Source organism: Neofelis nebulosa, chromosome 17, assembly GCF_028018385.1.
Source record: "Neofelis nebulosa isolate mNeoNeb1 chromosome 17, mNeoNeb1.pri, whole genome shotgun sequence".
In the NCBI taxonomy this organism is placed as follows: Eukaryota; Metazoa; Chordata; class Mammalia; order Carnivora; family Felidae; genus Neofelis; species Neofelis nebulosa.
Window position 1 is genome coordinate 52,524,425 of NC_080798.1, and position 23,260 is coordinate 52,547,684.

Below are 23,260 nucleotides of genomic sequence, written 5' to 3' on the forward strand. Positions count from 1 at the left end.
TAAAACTTAAAAAAAAAGTGATTATATTAAAGATTCTAGGATGATCTGGGTTATATAGATTACAAGGGATACTTTTTCTTTAATGACTACAAGGTAAAGGATTATTCTTGGGTGTTTTTGCATTAAATTCAGTCTGCTCTCAAGTGCTGTACATTTTGTCTCCTTATTGCACGTTTTGAGCAAATCTCTCATTTTAATGATTGCTCCCTAACCCATCCCAGTGAACGTCCCATTCCGGGTTTTGTTCTGCATAGGGAGAAGGTGGAGGAGGTCTGACTATAGCACAGGCCCTGGTGGATCCAGAGAGCAGAGTTAGTGGGCCTGTCTCCTGACACATCTAGTTTCAACGGCAGAATCTCAGTCAGACTTCCGAGAAGTTACATCTTACAAAGTTATAAGTGGTGGAGAATGAAAGTCAATTTGGACGCTTCTAAAGTGAGCCTCAAAAAAGTGAATTTTCCCAGTGTGGCGTTCTGAGCACCTCCACGTGACTTTGGGAGCATAAAGAATTTAATCTTTTCAAGAGGCGAAGTAATATAGCACTTTTTAGAAGGTGAGAGTCAAGGTCGATCTGAAATAAAAAAGGGGGGGGCAGGGGCTTGAATTAGAAAGCGGGCTGCATTGCTCCCACTGAAGATGCGGGCTTGGGGAAGGCTTTTCATGTCTGGAAGCTCTCAATGGAATGGAGAAGTTGTTTTTTTCTTTTTTTGAACAGTCCCTTCCTAACCCTGCTTCTTAATTGACAAGATTGGAAAATGCTTTGGGAGATAGGCTGGTCATGGCCCCATGGGTTGTTGAGAAAGTAAAAGAAAGGGGTCTTTTTCTGGACAAGTGTGGTGCGGGACCTCCGCGGCCTCCCTGCTTGCTCTGCAGCATAAAGAACCCCGTCTCAAGCGGGCTGGCAAAGTGACGGAGGCCTCCGTCGTGAAAGGAAATCCTGGCCCAGCTGTGAAAACAATGAACTTGCTCAGTAACATAATACAGCACGCTTGCAGATTCAGAGTTGGGTTCTCTCCTCTTGAAGTGGCTATAAATTAATCCATCAAAGTGAAAAAGGCCAAACTTCAGGGTAAACCGTTTCCACTTGCAAGCACCAGAGACCCTGTGGATCTCTTGGTGATGCTGCTGTGGGTGGGGAGTTCTGTGAGGAGGTAACACCAGGGGAGGGAGTGTGCGTGTGTGTGCATGCGTGCATGCGTGCGGTTTTTTACTTATAAAAAAGCGTTGCCTTCTGAAGAGCATAGACTTGGGCCGAAGTAGCATGTCCTGAATTTGAGAGGTTATACAGAGCTGTCATGTTCTTTCCTGTATTACTGCCAAAGAGTAAAAGAAGCGGTACCTTCTTGAGAGCCTTGAAAATACATACTAGTTTCTACATCCAGTAAGCTGGATTTAAGAGTGTGTGTGTGTGTGTGTGTGTGTGTGTGTGTGTGTGTGTGTTTTAATGGGAAGCCTTTGCTTTTTGTTTCTTCTATTTCGTCCTGTTTTATTTACCTCCCTAAGGATCTGGCCTGCATTTATAAAAGTGCCATATGTACAGTTTGCTAAAAAATCCAGCGTGACGCCACTTTCTTCTTGAGACTGGGAGCGGGGGAGGGGGTGGTTTTGGGGGGAAGTCTTTGTCTTTGGCCTCAATAAGGATCTCCAAAGTTTGGCACTGAAACCTTTCAGAAATGAAGGAAAAAGTTCGAGCATGGCTTGGTAAGCCTAGGGTGTTAAGAACGTCCCTTGTAAAAGGACTTACTGGTTGAAAGTGTAGAGGCAGGGTTCATTGAAGTCCGTGCTTGTACGTTGTTGACCTTGGAGAATGTGGAGAGAAACATTATTTCTGCGGATTAGTTATCCTGTTTCATAGGCCTTGCACAGAGAAATGTTTGTGAAAGCAAAGGATGGTGTTAATTCTGAGCCCTGTGATGAAATATTAAATAAGAGAGAAGGTAATTTGATAATGCATCACAGTTTGGGGACAGATTCCATTAAGTAAGTACGTTTATGTAATCAAGTAGCTGAAGAGGCCTGAATCCTTTGCCTTGACAAGATGACACAGAAAAGGAACGGGCGTCGTTGGTCGGCCGTTGGCACAGAAGCCCGTGGCGTGGGGACCATTTCTCTCTTTCAGAAGGACAACCATGCTCAGTAAGATTTAGCTTAAATCACATAAATGCCGAAAACGTAAACATGTGTCGTCAGGGCCACAAAGAATACGTACCAGTTTCTATCAGTCGAGTGGAACAGAGGCAATTAGCGGACGGTGGGGCTGGTGAGTGGTGTTCCCGCTTGGTTTTTCCTGCCCTCAGGGGGCTCCTCCTACCCTAGACTCAGTTTTGCCCTTTGATCTTGGGAGTCCCAAGACCTCTGGGGCCCGTTGGTTTTCTCAGAGATGCAGTGATGACAATGGTCCTTCGTAGGGTGGCCGTGAAGAGCACCCGAGAGTTAGATAATGTGTTTCCTGAAGCTCCTGGCGGCGGCCCAGCACGAAGTGATGCTCGCTCCCGCGTCCTCCTCTTCACCTTCTTTCTCTGGGCTTCTCTAAAACCACGATGCTCAAAACACGTCTGGTGTATTCTCTTTGCTTTCTCACTTGCCTTGATTCCTCTGTGTTAAAATTTGCAAAGGCCCACTGTGATCAGTTAGATACATTCCGCCATTCACATTTAGCCTCTTACTCTTTCAGGTGTACACGCGTGTGTTAAAAGTGGAAACGGCATCCATGCGACACATGCAAATGAGTCTTCCCAGGCCCCTACCAATAGCTCCTGTGCCCATGTAGTCAGTGCGTAAATTTAAACATGTCCCTCCCCTACCTTTGTGTGTCACCGAGGGGGATCACACGTGTTACTCTGTAATTTCAGTGTTTTTTCTTAATCATGTAACAGGGAGGGGCACCTGGGTGGCTCAGTCGGTCAGGTTGTGATCTCATGGTTCCTGCGTTCGAGCCCCATGTTGGGCTCTGTGCTGACAGCTCAGAGTCTGGAGCCTCCTTCAGATTCTGTGTCTCCCTCCCTCTCTCTCTGTTCCTCACCTGCTTACGCCCTGTCTCGGTCTCTCATAAATGAATAGAAACGTTAAAAAAAATTTTAGGTATAACAGGGAAATGGACATTTAGATTCATTCCGGTTGTTTGGTTGTTTATGCAGTGCTGGTTTATGCAACGTTCCTCTCCCATATTTGCTCATATGGGCAAGTGTATTTGTAGGACAAGTTTCTGGACGTGGAATAGCTGGGTGAAAGGGTGTGGCCATGTACAATTTGATAGATAGAACCCAATTGCCCCCAAAGATGTTGAATCATTTTGTTATTTGTTATTTAAAAAAATTTTTTTTGAGGGAGAGAGAGGCGGAGGGAGACAGGGAGAGGGACAGAGGGAGAGAGACAATATTAAGCAGGTCCCACACTCCATGTGGAGCCTGACACGGGGCTCAATCCTGAGAGCCTGGGATCATGACCTGAGCTGAAGTGACCTGAGCTGATCATGACCTGATTTGGATGCTCACCTGACTGAGCCACGTTGAGTCCTTTTGTTTCCCACTCCCCTGTTCCCCCCACCATTGATATATGTGGCTGCCTGGTTCCCCCAGACCCTGATCTGCATGGACCGTGCTCAATTTAGTTGTCCTTACAAAGTCTGTCTTCACTGGGGCTGCCTAGGACCATGTTAATTGTAATATCTTTGGGCACTATTTTCTCTTTAATGCTGAAGACGCGGGGTACACACGGTCCCTGCCCGGTGGGATGAGAACTTACTCAGGCAGCACAAGTAGGCAGCCTGGGGTCAGTGTTGCCTCTTGAGGGATCCCAGACAGTCACTTGGAATTTACCCTGTGGTTTTAGAAAACTTACGGCCTTAGTGTTACACTGCCCAAAACACGTAAGTGCAGCCTGGCCATAGTTCCAAATGATGCTCTGTGTGACGTGGCCATTTCCTGCTGCTGTATCCCTCCCTCTCCAGTTGGTATCTTTCTTTGGTAAACGATTATATTTGAGGCCTGCGTATGTTACAAGGGCTATTGCTGGGACTTGTTGCCAGCTGTCCATAACACAGGCATTTAAAAGCAGGGCTGATTATGCCTTATTTTCCTCTGGAGAGGCCCGTATAGTTTTGTAATTTATTAAGAGTTGGCCGTCACAGTTAGTGTTGAGTGAGTGTGATTTGTGACTCTTCGGAACTGAGAACTGCGCAATTGAGATGGCGTGGCAGGGAAGTGTAAACGTTCAGGTAGGTGAAGTGGCGACACAAGCAGCAGGGTGTGTTATCTGGTCACTGCACTTGTGGCACTGACCTTAGGGCGTCGGTGAATATGTCTCCTGGACCTTCATTTGAAGTGCCCTCAGAGCGTCTGATTTCAGCGTCGTGGTCAACATGGAGTCACCGTAATTTCATTTACATGAATCAGATCACTTTGGGAAGTTCGGTCCTTGTACTTACAGGGAGGATATTGGCGAAGCTGAACGCAGTGGTGAATTAACACAAAAGTTGTCCCCAGGTTTGAATTTTCCGCAAAGCTAACTCAGGATGAAAGACCTCAGGTTCACCTTGTTCTGTACGTGTTGGTAGAGCTCCAGCGTGGGGGAGTTGGCGGGTGCTGGAAGGTTCTGCAACTTGTTGATCCGTTCGTTCCTAAAGATTGCTGTAGTGGTATGTTGGGGGGCGGGGATCACCTTCTTCGTGGCCTTTTAATTGTGTGCATTTTGCAAGTATCATTTGTCTCCAGTGTTTCTCAATTATAAATTAATAATAACAACCCATTAGAAATTACGGGTGCTGTAAGCCCCAACTCCTTTGGGCATCTTAATAAAAATGATAATTAAAACCATAATTTACAGTAAATGGGGACACTGCCCAAGTAAATCCACAATATGGAGAAAATTAAAAAAAACCCAAACCAGAAGGAGACTTTGAGTGCTAGGGAAAGAACTGACCTTGTTCTTAGCAACTAGGGTCTTTGTCCATATTTGTGAGGACTGGGTTCCCACCTTGATGTCCATTGTGCCTGAGGAATCCATGACTCTGTCCCCACTTATCTGTCCTCCCAGTGAGTTGGACCGGGGATGGTCACCTGCTCCACCCACCCCCTCCACCGCCACACACAAACCCACCCCTCCTCCTCCATATTCACTGCCTGCGTAAACCAGTGGACAACCTCTTCTGGGGCCGGGCTGGCTTCTGTGGAGACATGGGGTTCTCCCTCAGACCTAGACTCAGGCAGTCATCAGACTTTGGTGCGATGTTTACCTCCCAGATTATTTTCTCATTTTTCCCTTAGCTGTTCAGCCTACGAGGATACCTTATCCCTTCCTGGCTGTTCACAAGGCTTCAGTGTCTTCAGCTTACCCACCTTCTGTATGACCACCGGAGGGATCTTAAGTGAATAAAATAATAAAATAATAATAACGATAATTAGTATTTTAGCTATATAATATGTATCACTATATAACATGTAATTATCGAGTTATAATATTGATACTAATTATTATTCTTCCTAGTGCTGCTCTCTGCCCAAATTCTTCCACAGCTCCCTGCCAGCTGCCAGGACCCCACAGTTTCTGCTTGCCAGACAGGGTTTCCTCTGTCGTGTTCCCTCTTCCTCATTCATGCGGGCCCCATCTCCAGTCCATGATCTTGTCTTGGCCTTTCTTGGCTCGACTGGTTCATTTTTACATCCTCTGGTCCCAGCATGGTTCTCGCCCAGAGTTTCTGCTCCCACTCAGTGACATTTGGGAAACGCAAAGAAGGCAGGTCACGAAATGCACAGCCCGGATCCTGATTCTTGGAGGTCCCCGAGTCATTCCCCTGCGTTTCCCAGTGCAAAGCGAGTGCTGCCTCCTGGTCTTGCGGGGTGTCGCTGGCATCCTGATCTTCTCATGCTTGACAGAGTGGGACCTGACGGGGTTCCAATAAAGTCTTGAGCCGGTCAGTGTGAAGGATTCTTTGAGATGCGACAATTCAGATGTGAAAATTCTGATCGAGGCAGTTTTGTGGCCACGCTTGAACACTGTGTCTAGTATGAATCTTACCTGTATCATGTGCGCACGAGCATCGAATGCCTGCAAGGGTCTGGCAGGTAAAGTCAGCAGCGTGGGTGGTGACCATGGCCAACAGGAGGGCACAGACCCCGTCTTTAGCCTGTGGCAGCAGTGGGATTAGGGGCCCCGTGTGGTTCTTTCCTAATCTTCTTCAGAGAAGGTGGACATCTTCCCTCAGATACATAATCTCTTCGGTGTTTTTTTTTTTTTTTGATCCTGGTGACTGATTCATATTAGGAAGGAAGGGAGGAAGAGAAAGTGGGAAGTAGAACAGGGGAAGAAAGAAAGGAGAGGAGAGGAGGAGGGGGAGCGGGGGAAACAGTGTTTGAGCCCAAACAGAACAGGCGGTGGGTTTGATCCTTTGATGAGCAGTTTGTAGCCTCCACTCTAGAGAATGAAATCTAGTGTGAGAAAGCAGGTATGTAACATTTTGGGGGGAGTGTTTTCCTTTTTATGGTGTTTTAATGTTTATATGCAAATCTTTAAACCCGAGAGCAAGATATTAACCTTCATGGCCACTTATTCTTCCCGATTGGATCAGACGTAACAAGTGCTAGAAAGCGGATGGTGCCCAGTGTTTTAAAATGTCTTCTCTGTTTTTTTTTTTTTTTTTTTTTTTTTATATTATTAGCTTTAAATATTCTTCTGAACGCACTTGCCACCTCCGTGCAGTTAAGCCGGTTCAATTTAAACATTGTCATCAAGTTAATTTTTTATAAGATGAATCAGGTTATTAAATTTAGTAAACCATTGCCTTCATTATTTTGCTTAAACTTTGGCACTGAGCACGATTGGCTCAGCACAACTACATTTAGCTAATTAAACCGGTCATCAGCCGCGGTGTTAGGAGCATGAGGGATGCTATTCTCGTGAGATTTGCCGGGACTCTAGCAGTAGGTAGCATTATTAAACTTTTTTTTTTCTTTCCTTTTTCTTCCTTTCCCTCTTGTTTTTCTCCTCCTCCCTCCACCTCCCTCCACCTCCCTCCACCTCCCTCCACCTCCCTCCACCTCCCTCCACCTCCCCCTCCCCCCTCCTCCCCCCTCCTTCCTCTTCCCTCCTTTCTCTTCCCTCCTCCTCCTCCTTTTTTTTTTTTTTTTATAGAACTCCACACTCTAGAGAGATGGTTTACTGTAGGAGTGTTAGTGTTATTGTCCTTCCTGTTAAACCTTCATCTTTTGAAATCTCCATGCTTTGGTTGGGGCTCCAAAGGCAATTGTAAAGGATAAGAAAATGGAGCTGTGTCTTGCAGCTTTTAAAAGGTGACCGGCAACATGTAACGCGTTGCTCAGATAAAGGAAGATGTAAGAGCCAGAGGGTAATTCTCCACGACACAGGAGTATACGGCTGCATGGTAACCACAGCCAGGGATTCCATAAAGCAGAGAGGGTGCAGATCTGTGGTCCCTGTTCCTCTTGGTACTAAAAACTCCTTTGCTGTAGGTCATTTTGTCAAGTGAGCTAGCAGCATGGTTTAAGAGACTTGTTTGGAAAAAGAAATTCGGATAGAACACGCACATGCCGTTTCCCCTACAGATTGCCAGGTAGTGTCATTCAAAACCTCAGTGAGCCCTGTTTTGCAGGATCTTAATATTTTATTCATTGTTAAAAAGGAAGTTAGAGAGCTGTCAGTGTTGTTTGAAACAACTTGGATTGCTTTGAAATAGTCCAGAGTTGTAGCCTATTAGTCACCTGTAAGAACCATTCATTCCTCCGGCAGATATTTATTGAATCCTACTGGGTGTTAGTCCTATAGGATACAGAGATCAGAAAGGCACAGATTCTACAGAGTTTACAGTTAACCTGGTGAATGGATGAATAAAGCCCCGGGGTGGGCCTGGCCCTGCATCGTATCAGTGCTCTCTCAGTCCTTTAAAACTACGGTTGCTAACCAATGGCTGAGTGTTGCGTCCCCCATTCTTCCTCCGCATCATTTTTTTCTTCCTATGCCCTCTGCTGAAAATGTGACAAAAAATACTTATGGTAATTGCTCTGACCTGGACGTTTCACAGGGACACAGAGTCTGCCATTTTCAACAAGCTCTTCTGGGTGTGTAAAGTCCTAGGAGTGCAAGTGAAGTCATTTTTGTCCACTTCATGTTCCCTCCATATGGCTGTCAGTGTTTCCATTAGTGCGATTGATGTAGCACATCGGTTAGCAAGATTTTGTCCTAGGCCCGCCCCCGTCCTGTCTCGGAACAGCTGGGCTATAAAACCTGGTCCTTTACTTCTTTCTCTTTCGCCCATGACGTTAGGTATCCTTTGCCACTGGTGGTAAGTGGTGAAGTTGGCATCACGGATCAAAATTGGTAAATTCCAGATTGTTGTCTTCTGGCCTCATGGCTTGAAGATAAGGTTTCAAGCAGCTTTCACCACATATGCCAGAGAGGGTGAAAGCAGATTTAGATGTTAAATGTTTCAGATTTGAAATCCTTTGGGCAGTATGTTAACATCAGGTTCAAACACAGGAGGTTCTCCTTAGATAACGTTAAGTGAGTATCTTGGGATACAGAACTTGGCATAACCTGAAAAATAGCTCAGGTTGTTTCTACAGTCAAGTTCACGTGTGCTCTGGAGCCAGTATTCAGACAAATGGAATGGTGAGGCTTATAGCAAATTTCTTTAAATTCTGGTTGATGTTAAAGCCAGTCAGCTCCTGGGTTTGCTGTTGGGAGCAGATCCGGGAGACAGTGTTAAGTTTTGAGTCGTATGACTGTGTTATATTTGATAGGTCCTGCAAGTCAGAGAGGAGACACAGGACCTGAGGATTTTGGAAAGAACTGGGAATTCACATTTATTTTCTACCTACTATTTTTATGTTAGGCTCTTAGTGTAAGTTGACTACTTACCCCTCATTTTAAGGAGAGATAGCTGGGTTTCTGATAGGTTAAAGGCATAGCCCACAGCTTATAAATAGCTAGAGCTGCGGTCAACGTAAGTGTGTCGATCTCCTGAGTTTGAGTTTTCCACTGTGCTGTGCTGGCTTCCCTTGAGAGCTAGTTTATATAAATAGCCTGGCCTCCGTGAAGATTCTATCTATGGGAGATACGAATGGATGGATTTTGCTAGACTCTTTCACACGGCCATCTCAGCGAGGCACTGGTACGCGGATCTCTCACACATCTTCACAGTATCTTGGAAACAGCAGTCGGTGGCCGTTTGACATGGCGTTGGCTGAATTAAGTTCCTGCCCCCTCCAGTAGGATTGGTTCATTCGCTGTTGCGGGGTTTGCCGTGTGGTGTTTCTCACAGCTCACAAGACACTCCATTTCGCCCTTAGAGCAGTGTGTGCTGTGCAGGCTCCTGGTTGTTCTGCGTCTTTGCCAACATTTGGTGTGGTCACTTGAAAAAATTTTTTTGAATATTAATTTATTTTTGAGAGAGAGAGAGCGAACCTTGGGGAGCGGCAGAGAAACCATGAACTCTTCAAAGACAGTGACCATGTCTGAGTCTTTATTCCTTATTCTTTGTGTTGAGCACAGGATCTGCTCATTCTCAGATGGTCATTAAATGGCAGACTGTGCTGTGATCTCTTCCTATGGCTTGGCCTTCATCTTGGGGATGGGGCTCAACCTCAACCATGCTGACGCTTTGGGCCAGATGATTTCCCGTCGTGGGGACCTGTCCTGTGCTTTGTAGGGTATTTTGTAGCACTTCTGGCCTTTACCCACGAGTTGCCAAGAGCACCTTATCCCCAGTTGTGACCACTGAAAATGTCTCTGAGTGTTTGCAACTGTCTTCCAGGGGACAGATGGCCTCTGGCTGAGAGCCACTTGGGTAATGTGTGTGGTGCTCAGTAAAGGCCGTTCAGCTGAGTCAATGTTTTGCATTTGTGTTTTCTAATGTTGACTTTCCTTTAAACCATAGGGTTTGAAACTGCCAAGTCTTTTGCCCTCCATGGTGCACACGTGATCCTCGCCTGTAGGAATATGACAAGGGCCAATGAAGCTGTGTCACGCATTTTAGGAGAATGGGTAAGCAAGCACTTGACCTTTTTTTTTTTTTTTTTTTTTTTTTTAATTGTCAGATAGACACGCCGGATAAACACATGGAGATTTTAGTACAGTGCATAAAGTTTATTGCTCTTGGAATAACGTTTTTCTTTATTTTTAAAGTCATATTTTCTTTGTTTATTTTATGAATGAAAGGGCAAGCAAGCCTGTTGTTATCCACACGTTTGTTTATGGTTCATTGTCAATGTCATCTTCTTTATTAGTCAGAGGTTTGAGAATGTTTACTCATTCAGCTCATTTATTAAGAAAAATAAAATGTGGTTAACGCCGTGTATGCAGCTAAGAGTTTGTTATGCTTACGGTTTGTAAGATTAGAAGGCGGTGGGGGCGGGGGCAGTGGGCTTTAACCTTATCTCTGTTTTTCACTTTTTGCTCTTCTCTCTCTGTGTGGATGTGGGTGTTGAGCACAAACATTTACCGAAGGCCTGCAGTACTCTTGAGGCTAAGGAATCAGCATATCAAACAGAACAGAGTCCCTGTCCTCCCCTGGGCTTGCCTTCTGTAGGAGAAACAGACTGTTAGGGGTCATTACGTTTAATACCGAATACACTGCCAAGTTGTCATAAACACTGTGAAGCACGGTAAAGCAGGGCGAGGGACGAACAGGTGTAGCGTGGACTACGTGAGGTTGGGCAGTTCGCAGAGAACCCTCTGAGGCTGTGACGTCTGACCCTCCGATGAAGTAAGGCAGCAGGCTGCGTCAGCGCCAGGGGGTGTGTTTTCTAAGCAGCGGGAGCGGCATGTGCAAAGGCCCAGGCATGGGAGCGTGCCTGGAGGATTCAGGGTCAGCAGGGAGGCTGGTGTGGCTGGAGCCAAATGGCAGGGGAGGAGGGGGACAGAGGTGCTGCGGGGCGTCACTGGGACCTCAGAGTCAGCGAGGAAGAAGACATGAGCGGGTCTGAGCCAGAGAGTGGCCCAGGTTGGTCACTTGTGTAACAGGATTGCTGGGCTTCAGTGTGAAGTGTAGACTGTGTTCGTTCATTCGCTCGTCTCGTATTCGTGTATTTATGACGTGGACCTTGTCATAGGTACTGCGGTCTTCTGTTAAGGAAACCCTGTCTTTGTAGAACTTTCAGCCCAGGGTGGAAGTGTGATTTAACCAAAGACACGTAAACATCAGTGAAAACTTGACATGGCAGTACTAGGTCCTAGGAAGTGTACGTCGTTCTTGGAAATGGTGACTAACGCCTGGACGCGGGGACATTCAGAGACCCCGAGAAGGAAGTGACTGAGCTGACATCTCAGGAAAGACCCGGGGGGGCGGGGGGGGGGGGGACAGAGAAGGTCAGACTGGGCAGAGGGCATGGACTGTGTGGCGGCCCTGGGAAGAGGAGACCCTCGAGTGGCTGGGAGCAGAGCAGGAGGGCGGTCGGACAGCCCTTGCCGAGGCCGTCTTCCTTTCCTGGGTGCTGTGGAAGACTTCTTGCCGTCCGAAGAAACACACCATGGTGCCTGTAGGAGAACATCTGATGTTTTGGGTTTGTGGAGTCTGCTTGGGATTCTCTCTCTCTCTTTATCTCTGCCTCTCCCCGGTTCATGCTCTCTCGAAAGTAAATAAATAAACTTTAAAAAAAAAGAAAAGATTAATTTCTGCCTTTTCAGTATACTTCAAATGAAATATTTCCAATTCAGTAAATCTCTTTTTATGTATTTAAAATTTTTTTTTTTTTTTAAATTTTTTTTTTCAACGTTTTTTATTTATTTTTGGGACAGAGAGAGACAGAGCATGAACGGGGGAGGGGCAGAGAGAGAGGGAGGCACAGAAGCGGAAACAGGCTCCAGGCTCTGAGCCGTCAGCCCAGAGCCTGACGCGGGGCTCGAACTCACGGACCGCGAGATCGTGACCTGGCTGAAGTCGGACGCTTAACCGACTGCGCCACCCAGGCGCCCCTAAAAATTTTTTTAATGTTTATTTTTGAGAGCACGAGCAGGAGAGGGGCAGAGAGAGGGGGAGACACAGAATCCGAAACAGGCTCCAGGCTCTAGGCTCCGAGCTGTCTGCACAGAGCCCGACGTGGGGCTTGAACCCACAAACCGCAAGATTATGACTTGAGCTGAAGTTGGATGCTGAACCGACTGAGCCACCCAGGTGCCCCTGAAATTCAGTATATTTCAAATGAACCCTTGTCTTGAGTTCTGTGGATTCATCTGAGTTAAATTAAGACAGAAATAACGGGGCCCATTTTTTTTTTTCTGAGGGTCTTACCATCTCTGTGAGTCTAAAGTTAAGTAATAACCTATATTAGGTGATGTAGTAATCACTTTTAGAGATGTAGAAGGCAAAAAATGGTAACATGTGCATATGGTCTGAATGTTCGTACAGGACCGGCAAGGTATGAAATAAAAAGTCAAAGTCCCTCCCAGGCCTTCTCTTGGAAGGTAAATACTATGAACCATTTCTTGTATATTCTTTCACAGAAGTTTGTATATACTAGTAAACATACACGTACTGTTGTGTACTTGGAGTATTTCAGTGAATCCCATAAGATCTTTCCTTATCAGTGCATATAGATCCACCTCATGTTTTGAACTGCTGTGTAATCTCCATCGTGTGCTTATACTGTAATTTAACTGAGCACTTTCCCTTTTCTTGGACCTTGTGTTGTTTGCCTTGTTTCGCTGTGCAAAGTGACACTGTCTTAAAGTTCAGTCGCTTGCATTTTCATCCAGTGTTCCATCCAGAAAGTTACATAGGGCAGAATCTTAGCGGCGGACTCATTGATTCAACGGGCATTTGTACTTAAAATTTTGGTAGCAGCTTCTCAGCTGGCATTGGGTGGTATGATACCAGTTTGTCTCGCTGCTGGAAGAGTATTTAGCAACAGGCAGTGTCAAACTTGCACAGTTTTGCCCATTTGATGTTATTCCTAAACTAGCAAAAAACTAAATTCAGTGGCCCTCGTAATACTGCAAGAACCATATTGTACTATGTTACTAATATGTAAACTTGTCTTAGAAGGTAATACTGAAACAAATGTTTATGCATTTCAAAGATTATCTTTATTCCTCATATGTGAGAACAGATACATTTTGTATTTAACTCATTATAACCATTGTTTTATGGAGAGAGGCAGAAAACCCTGGATCTGCCCTATTTAGCCTTAGTTAAGTGGGGCCTTCGCAAGCGTCTTAATCCATTTAGTGCCTCGGTTTCCTCCTCTCTCCTTCTGACAAAGAAGGTTGAATGGTATGAGCTTAAAGACCCACCACTTTGTTTCTCTTTCTTGCATTTTAAGCCAAAATTGGGTTTTGGGCGTAGGTTTCAGAGGACAGAACGTATCCTTGTACACTTTCATGCTACGATGTTAGTAACTTGATGTCCACGGGCAAACAGTGCTCCCAGAGGAAGAGTTACCCAAAAGTATTCACTGTCAGGCATGTGAGTAAAGGAAATGGGAACAAAACAAATCTTACTCACATGGCGGTCCAAACATTTAAATCAGATTTTGTACGTTGTAGACTGATCTCTGTGTCCTGTCTCATCTGTTGGCTTATTCCCTGCGAATATCGTTACACTCTTTCCTCATTTCCCCTTAGATGATGATTATGGGAGCTCAGATTTAGCACCAAAGGCCATTTTCTGTCATTGCGTTATTACCATGGTGCCTGCCTTCGAGATCCACCTGGAGCTCCGCTCACTACCCCACCCTCCGTACATGCTGGTTTGGTTTCCTTCAGGCCCTGCCTTACCTCATCTCTGCGCTGGGATTTAACCTGGCACATCCTTAAATGCCACCTCCTTGCGTTTCTCAAGGTCAATTTGATTGACTCCAGTTTTTCCAGCTGCTAGCCAGCTTGAGCGTGTTCATACTTTATCCGCGATGAATCCTATCAGTAGCAGAGCCGGGAAGGTACTGTAGCATATTGGTGCCTCACGGGAGGTTCTCGAAACGATCCAAAGTTTTTTGTTGCAGCAAAAGCTCGCTCAGAAGTCTGTGGGCCGTTTGGCTCAGCGCTGGCTCGCATGTGCCAGTGCTCCGCGGGCCTTCTCAGCTTGGCTCTGAAGATGGAGTTCACGCCTCCTTCCCCAACTTGTTCTTCCCTGCCTGGTCTTTCTATTCCTGCCTTCACGGCACATTCTAGAACTGCTGTGTTCCAGAACACGCGTGTCTGCCTCCAAGCCAGCGGAACATTATTCTCCTCACTGTGGGGCACCTGACAGCCGCTCTTTATTGAGTCCCTGTCATGTGCTGGGTCCTGGGCAAGGCACTTCATATCCCTGTTCAGGAGATACAAAAGCCTGGTCTTCTCCATTTTCTAGAAGAGGCGGTGGAGGGCTCAGGGGTGAAGGGGTCCTCCCAGAGTCACGCGGCTGACGAGCACAGAGGCAGGCTCCTGGCACTGTTGGCACACTCGGCCTCCAGTCCCAAAGTCCGTCCACCTCACGGCGTGGCTTTTCTCCCAATATTGGCGTCATGCATGTTCATTACCTTTCAGGCTTTGCTTTCAGAATTGCTAGATGCTGGTTGAGGGATTAATTTCAGGATTAACCCTGTGTCTCAGAGGAAGCAATACTTAGGTATCTTACTTTCCTCAGCAATCCCTTTTCATTCAAGACATCCTTTATAGAGTTCTCAAAAACACTTTTGGGGGGGGGGATCTAGCTATTTAGTAAAACATAACTTAAATGAAAACACATTCCATATGGAATTCTATTAAGAGCCTATATGCAATTAAGACTGCTAATAATTAATTCACGGGAAAATGCCCTCCTGCTGAGATGTTTGGGATGCTCGAAAGTTAGTAATACGAATTGAAAACAATTAAAATCGGATAACATGGAGAATATAGAAGTAAACTACCCTCTTAAAAGGCCAATCCATTCAGCATAATTTAAAAAGGAGGGAGGGTAGGGAGGCCCATCAGTCCCCAGTCATATTTCAGTGAATTATCTCTGGATCTGGGGTTCATGCCTATGTTGTTAAGTTGCCCTCCGTATGAGGATGTGATCTACCCCATTCACATCCTTAAGTGGATTACAGACTAGTGTCCCCTCTAAGACAAGCACCTGTTTTTTTTTTTCCTGGGTATTCCAAGGAGCCCACGGAATGGGCTGGCTGATTAGGTAGTTTACTCTCCTGTTTTCAGGATGGTGTGGATTCTCTTTTAGTTAGCAGCACTGTCTCTATGGTAGGATTCCATGCAAGTTCTCTACATTTGGGACACTGATAGGTGTGTCTGAATCCCCGCTCTGCTGTGTGGTTTAGGATTTCCTTTACTCAGTAAGTACTTCTCCAAGGATGGTTTGTTCCTCTGTGTGTGGAGATGTGGCCTGTCCCATTCTCCACCCTGAGATCTGAGGACCTCCAAGGGGGATTGTATGCAATGTGCAATAGTTGATGAGGTATCAAAATGTACTTTAGAAACAATTGCAACCAGACTCCGGCAACCCAGGGTAGAGCTGTTGAAAGGCCTACGGGGGGGGGGGGGGGGGCTCCTACTTCCTTCCTCCTCTCTCACCTTATTACCATTCCTGAATTTTTAGATTCTTATAACTTGGGAACTGAGGCTTTTGGTTCTGGGGAAGAAGGAGATTGAATAGCACCGAAGCAGCTGGGACTGAGGTCCCCCTCCTGTCTACACACACATCAGTTGTGTGCAGGAGGAAGAGCGGTGGGGCCGTGGCTGGGGCTGCTAGGGGGATTGAAAGGGCGGGGGAAGCAAGCCCGCCTCGTGAATGCCAGGCCCTTAGCTTATCTGCTTATTATGTAAGAGAGTTCACATATGGGGGCTGCCCATTGGCGAAATGTGGGGCCCAGTGAATGTGCTGAAGTTCTAACGTCTACTGGAGACTGAGATAACCGAGGAGTTGGCCAGAAGTAGCCTGGTCCGGGAAGAGGGGCTGACGGTCCTCTGCTGGCATTCTTTTTTTTTTTTTTTTTTTTATTTTTCCAACGTTTTTTATTTATTTTTGGGACAGAGAGAGACAGAGCATGAACGGGGGAGGGGCAGAGAGAGAGGGAGACACAGAATCGGAAACAGTCTCCAGGCTCCGAGCCATCAGCCCAGAGCCTGACGCGGGGCTCGAACTCACAGACCGTGAGATCGTGACCTGGCTGAAGTCGGACGCTTAACCGACTGCGCCACCCAGGCGCCCCTCCTCTGCTGGCATTCTTATGCGACCCACTTGCGAATCCTCAGACTGTGGCTTGGACCTGTTCCCCTGTCCTGAGGGAGGAGTGACTCAGCCATGTTTAGTTTGGTGAGAAGCTCTGGTCCCCACGGAAGACTTCAAGTCCATGCTTTTCTGACTTGTGTTTTCATTTGGCTTAAACCTCGGGTCTTCCTGGGAATGGTTAGGATGGTGTGCTCTCGGCCAGGAGAAGGCAGCTGGGATCCAGCTCAGCTGCTCTCATTTTCTCCTGGGTGTGTTAGCCAAGATTCCCGAGAGGTCTAGAGAAGGCAGGCTGGTTGGGTCTCAGGGTGCCTCCTGGGCAGATGTCCCTTGGTGGGGAACGTCATCTCCAGCTGATGACCCCTGCTGTAAAATATGCTGTGTTCTAATGGCGAAGCATAGAAGCAAATACACCCTATGACCTTGAGTGAATTCCTTAAGTTCTTCAACTACGGTTTCTTCATCTATAACAATACAATAATTCAGACAACAATATTTATGCCAGGAGACATAAGCGGCTCTATTAAGTGCATTGACCATATGCATGTATAGTCTTTAACGCATTGCTGAGGGTAGATTGAGTATTCAATTAAATTTTATCTGCTGCTATTAATAACTATAATAATAATTTCTTATTTATACATGAAGGTACGAGTGATGCTTACTCTTCTTAACCTCTCCAAGTGGCTTCAAGAGTTGCTTTAGGGAGGATGTTTATCAGCATGATTCAAATGGGGTTGCAATGAATTCTTTCTCGGTCTTCCTGTGTCTGGACTCCTACATTTTATTAGATGTGTATTTAGTTTGTTGATTAGTATTTTCCAGTGAAGCTCATATTAGCACTCAACTGTCATTTGAAAAGCCATCTTAATTATTTATGAGATTGCTTTTTCTTTTGTATTTACAAAGAAATACACTTTGCATATATTTAGGAAAGATGATTAAGGGATCAGTCATCAGGAACAGCGAGCGATGGCTTATACCAAAATGGTTATTGAGAAAGCAGGGAGATGAGGGGTAAAAAGAAAAGATTTATTAGTCAGAGGTAATGGGATATGCATGTGTCAGGGAGAGCGCATGCCTGGTTGGTTGTAACCACACAGTCTGATGCTGGCGAGACTGAAGTGTCATCATTATTCCAGTTTTCAATAGATTTGATACGGGGGCTATTTATCTCGTTGGAGGGCAGGCATGTGGAAAGCTGCCGGTATTATGTCATGGTGCAGCCTCATTGATAAGCATCAGAAATCATGATTTTAGTTGTGTTTTCAGATACAGAGGACTTGATGCCAACCAATGTATTAGGCACATGGGTTCGACACTTGACTTTGCTGTGCTTTTCGGAGACACCAGCCCCCTATGTTTTCATGACATGATACTGAGAGCGATGGGGTGGGATGCCTAGTGCTGAATTGCATGCCCTCTTAAGAGCCCTGGAAGAATTGAGCTACTGTTAGGCTCCCTCAAATGTCCTTTATGATCTGGTGGAGCTGTGGCATTTGTTGGAATTTGCCCTTTGGTAATAAAAGCTGACATCCTTTAACTTGACTTTCCAGATCAAAGGCCTTAGGTGTGGTGGGATGCCTTCTTTTATGTGGCGGGGGAGTGAGCAGCCTTTGGGGTGGGTAATTTACAAGCTCGATGCCCGTCTGAGCTGGTGACTTGGCTCGGGAAAGATGGTTGTCATTCAACACATCACAGTAGGGCTCATCCCCGTCGTTTTGAATGATCTTTAGCTAAACCAAAAATATAAAAACTATTAATATTATTAACAGTTGTGGATTATTGGGAAAAATTCATCTTAAATCAGCTGCTGGATTGGTTCCTCATTTCTTAGCTTTAAAAAATTGTTTTTATGTGTTAGTATTGGATTTTCAATAAATAAAGTATGGTATAAACAAGTCTGCGAACCAGCAAGAACCATATAAACCACTTGCTTAAATCAATAAGCGCGTGCGCACACACAGGTAAAGATAAAGTTCTAGAGTTCTCACTTAGGACACTTCCATTTTCCAAATGTCATGGTGTGATCATCCCCTGCAGATGGGGTCAGGTATTCATATGTATTTCTCTACAAGGCATGATGCTTAACATGTAGCAATGAAATATCCATGTTGTGTGTTAAACCCACTTTGCAGATTTGGCATTGGAGGCTAGAGGGAGTGAAAAGGCCTGCCTGAGCTCACCCAGCTGGGAGCTACAGGGTGGAACCTGGGTATGAAACCATGTTTGCCTGACTCCAAAGCCATCTTGCCACCTAATCCCAAGTTCCTGGTGTGTGTTATATCAAAAGACTGACCTCTGTAAAGACTTAGCCAAAGATTGTGTTCCTTAGAGGTTTGGGCGTTTCTATGTGAGCATTTTTCTGTTCATGATAATAAGGGTACTGATACCCCAGGAAAGAGAACTTCTGGGTGCCTTGTGGTAATCTGACGTAGCTGGTGTACCTCACGTCCCCAAAGGAAGCTCATTCCTTCTGTCTCCTTCCCAGACTTAACTTCAAGTGGCATACAGGGGATTTACTCTTCTATTTGAGTTGCATCTTTGACTTTTCTTGTCACGGGCTCAGGAAAGATTCTGTGTCAGGCAATAAATTATGCCTCTCCCTCATCGACATAATTGTTTGCTAAAATATTCCGAGTTGTCTGTATCTCCACAATGCTCCAAACTTGGGCTTGGTCCTATCCTCCAAGTTTTTTGTTTCATTTCTCATTCCGAAAATTTTGCATTGACATCGTCTTAGGTGTCATTCATTGTTCTTTGATCGCTGTCTGTGTGTCTTTGTTTTGCGTTCTTTTTTTCCCCTGGTCACTGCTCTCAGTCTTGAACTGAATCTTTCAAACTTTATATCCATTGTAACCTTTGTATAACGAGGGCTGTGATTAACCGTGGAGTTTTAAAGAGTGAAAGTCGAGCATAAATGGCTAGATCCAAACCATCACTCCCAATCATGTGAAACCCAAAGCAGATGTATCCTTTCATTAATATGGGGTCCCCTGAGTTCTTATTAAGCAATTTTGACATAGTTTGAAGAGACAGATTTCATCTTGAGATGGTGTTCAGCCACTGGTTCAAAGGCCTCCTTCTGGCCACTAGGCATTTAGACTCTGTTCATTACTTAAGAGGAAAAAAAATATGCTTGAGACTGTTTTTCATATTTATTATGGGCCATTTACAGAGAGTCTCAGACATTGCAGGTGTTAGATTAAACAGAGACGAGAAAGAATAAAACCTCCTACACAAGGACAAATATGGAGATACAGTATAGACAAGGCGGCCAGTCTCTGAATGGAGCAGCACACACTGTAATAAATCAGGGTTTACTTTAACTGTGTATTTAAAATAGACTAATATTTAATTTATAGGGAGGCAGCCCAGTGGAGTAGAGGGAACCCCACCTTTGGAGTCTACACAGGCTAGGGAGTGTATCCAGTTTCGAGCACATGCTCACTGGGTATCCCTGGGCAAATTTGGTTACGTCCTTGATAGCTCTTGGTCATGGTAAGGATGAAGTGAAGTAACACATACTGTGATCTTGTGATGTATGACAAGAAACATGTATTTGGTCTTCCTGCCTGTTTCTGGAGGAGCTCCTAAGAGCCTTGGACCTTCCCAAGTGAGGAGAGCCCTATATAGAGATGTCTTTTGTTAAGGAGGTGAGTTTTGGGCCCCACCCAAAGATGGGGGCCTGTTTCCAGTGAAGCCAGCTGTGTGATGAGAGGTTGGAACTTCTAGTCCCACCCCTGGACCCCTGGGATGGGGAGAGGGGCTGGAGACCAAGTCCAGTCCTCAGTGAGCAGTGACTTAATCAGTCATGCCTGATTGTAATGAGGCCTCCGTAAAAACCCAAAAAGAAGAGGGTTCAGAAAGCTTCTGGGTTGGTTAACACACAGAGATCCTGGAGAGTGGTGCCCCTGGAGAGGGCAAGGAAGCTTGTGCCCTTTCTCACATATCTTGCCCTGTCTATCTTTTCCATCGGACTGCCCTGAGTTATATCATTTAATAAGAAACCGGTGGTCTAGTGAGTAAAATGTTCTGAGTTCCATGAGCCACTCACTGTAGCAAATTAGTCAAGCCCAGAGTGGGGGTTTGGGAACCTCTGATTATAGCTGGTCAGTCTGAAGTACAGGTAACAGCTAGACTTGGTGACTGGAGTCTCAAGTCCAAGGAGAGGGTTGTGGGAACTGCTAGTCTGTAGCCTGTTGGTCAGAAGCATAGGTGACCGCCTGGGCCGGAGCCAGTCTTGTCCCACTGAACCCATAACCTGTAGGATCTGGTGAGATCTCCAGGTAGACGGTGTCAGAACTGAGGCGAATTCTTGGACACCCTGCTGCTACAGGGGAATTGTTGGTTGGTGTGGGGACCCCTTCCCCTGCTCCGTGTTGGAAATTGGGTGTCAGAAGACATATCCTCTCTTGTACAGAATGTGGCTCCTAGTAAAAACTCAGGAAACGGTACCTGCTGGACAGGCTGATTTGCTCAGCATTTCCCTAAATTAGACAAATAGTCCCAGAAATCTTGTTGGAAAATGTATTTCCTTTCTACCCTTTTTTTTTTTTTAATAAATGATCAGAATACGAGGACACAGCCAAACCTGCCTTCATCTTCCCATCAGTGTGTCCTTTAATAGCTAAGGTAAGGAGCAGGCGCTTCCTTCCCTCCCAGGGAGCAGAGAGGTGACCGTCCTTGTCCCCGGTGCTGATGGTGTGGAGTTGGCCGGCCTTTTTCAGAGGCTGGGGTTGCTGAGGGAGAAGAGTGGAGAAAAATCCACTTGGTGCTCCTAGGGTCTCCTGTGGAACTAGTCCCTCCACTGAATCAACTAGGGGATGCAGACATGACTAGAAGGAGGCCTCAGAGGTATTCGTGGTGTTTTTAAAATCTGCCCACAGGTTCTTTGATACTCTTCTTAGGAGGTGGAACCCAATTGTCCTCCCCTTGAACGCAGGCTATACTTAGTGATACCCTTAATGAATAGCATGTGGCAGAAATGATGGAGTAGGACTCCCAGGAAGGGTCGTAAAAGGTGTGCGGCCTCCTCCTTGCCTGCTGTCTTGGATCACTCCCTCTGGGGGAAGCCAGCTGCTGTGTTGTGAAGATGCTCAGGTATCCCTGTGGAGAGCCCCACGTGACAAGGAACTGAGGCCTTCGGCCAGGAGCCTCGAGAGTGAGCCCCCTTGGACCCCTCCAGCCTCCTCAAGCCTGCAGGTGACTTTGGCCGACAGATTGACGGCAACCTCACGAAAGACCTTGACTCAGAACCACTCAAGATTCCTGACCCCATAGAAACTTGGTGCAGTAACGAATTCTTACCTGTTGAAGCCACCATGCTTTGGGGGTACGTGTTACATAGCGGTGGGTAACGCGCATGGGGGTCATGCCTCAAGGGGAGAAGGATCTCTGGAGAGGAACAGGACAGTGAGTTCAGTGCAAGACATGAGCACTCGCCCAGCGATTGCTTCCAAATGCAAGGAACCTTAAGTTCTTAGGGTTTCGTCAGCTGTCCAGGTCACCTTGTTTGACCTCTTTCCCATGTGCACACCACTCACACAACATCCCTGAGCAGAGATCTCCAGGCCTTGGCTCCTGCTCTCCTGCTTGACGGGGAAGCTCCTCCCTGCCAGGCAGCACCTCCGAATGACAAAGGTCTCTCTTAAATTGAAGGCAGCGTCTTTCTCCAAGCGTCTCCTACCCACCGGCCCCGGTCCTGCCCTCCGAGTTTCCCTGGGCTGCCTTCTCATCAGAATCCGCCTAACACCTGCATCTCTCAAATCCCCTAAATAATAAACCAAAAGTTATTGTTACTAAAAGTTGGCGGTCAGGCTGGCCCCTCTCCTCGCTCTGCAACCTTTGTCTCCTTGTATTATTGGGGTCTGGGATGTGCATGGCAGGGCTTGGCAGCTGGGGGGATCTCCGTCTGTCGCCGCATCCTTCTGCAGGCGGCAGATGCGGAGCCCAGACCCGCTTTGCCTTCCCTGGAGTTAATGAATCAGTGTGAATGAAGCACGCAGTCTCCTTTTAAATGACTGCCGAACACTGCGCTCATTTACCCGGCAGTTCTCAGAGTCTAATTGTTCCAGCCACAATGCGATCTGTAAACTGGGTAGCTGGGAGAAGCTTCAATGCATCTTTGTAATGGCTTTGTTGTTGTTTATTGAGAAGGACTAATTAACTTTGATTATTGCACTAATATTGTGGCACTTTGACAGCCTTTCAGATTTATGACTCTGGGAAAATAAACAAATGAAATGCAGGTGCTGGAGCAGAAAGAATAAGTTATTACTGAACTTTAATTACTTGGAATGTGTAGCCAGGAGAGAATTAGTTGATGAATTACAGGATGCTTAAAATCTACATCAAATGGTGAGCCATCTGAAGACAAAAATGAAAAGGGGGCTGGGAGGGTGCTGTTTTTAAGGCAGAGGAGGATAGGACACATCTCTAATGGTCTCAGTAGTGATTCATTGATTAGTCCTTGTGGTTCCCATGCTGCAGAAGCTACCCAGTGCCTGCCTGCTCAAAGCCCCTTCCCTGACCGGAAGCTTACAGCATCACCAGAGAACCTGTTTGAAATGCAAATTCTTGGGCCTCACCCTGAGACCTGAGACCTGAAGGGATCTGAGTTTCTGGAGATGGGGCCCAGCAATCGGTGTTTTGCAGTCCCTCCAGGGGATTCTGAGTCACAAAAAAGTTAAGCAACACTCTATAATTCTGAGGCTATTTGATTGGTTGATTTTTCTTTGTTGTTGTTGTTGTTAATGAAAGGTCAGGGGCAGAGTTTTAACTTTGTTTACAGAAATCAGATGTTCTCACACTCAGTTCCCCCACCAGATGAAGATTTTCAGACTGTTTTTAATGGTAGAAATATTTATGAAATTGTCTACAATGAGTTTCGTATAGTGGGTGATTGAAAACAGTTTGGAATATTGTCATTACCATCAAGGGTTTCACAAGCGAGGGATGACTTCTGAGGTGTAACCCATGCCAGAACCCAGTGAGCGTGGTAAGAATGAAGTTCTTCTAGGACTCATGACAAATGCTTTCTCAGGTGCTTCTAAGCAGCGTCCTCGAGGAAGGAGCTGTGGGCAGGCTGTAGTCAACCGAGATGGTGGG

At 46.0% G+C, this 23,260-nt stretch overlaps 1 protein-coding gene across 1 annotated transcript in view; it reads left to right on the forward strand.

Annotated features, from left to right (window-relative positions):
* Positions 1–23,260, forward strand: part of WWOX (WW domain containing oxidoreductase) — a 304,629-nt gene that overhangs the window by 39,167 nt on the left and 242,202 nt on the right. The window contains exon 5 of the mRNA XM_058707328.1: positions 9,890–9,996. Coding sequence (XP_058563311.1) covers positions 9,890–9,996 — 107 coding nt within the window. The remainder of the gene's footprint in view (positions 1–9,889; positions 9,997–23,260) is intronic.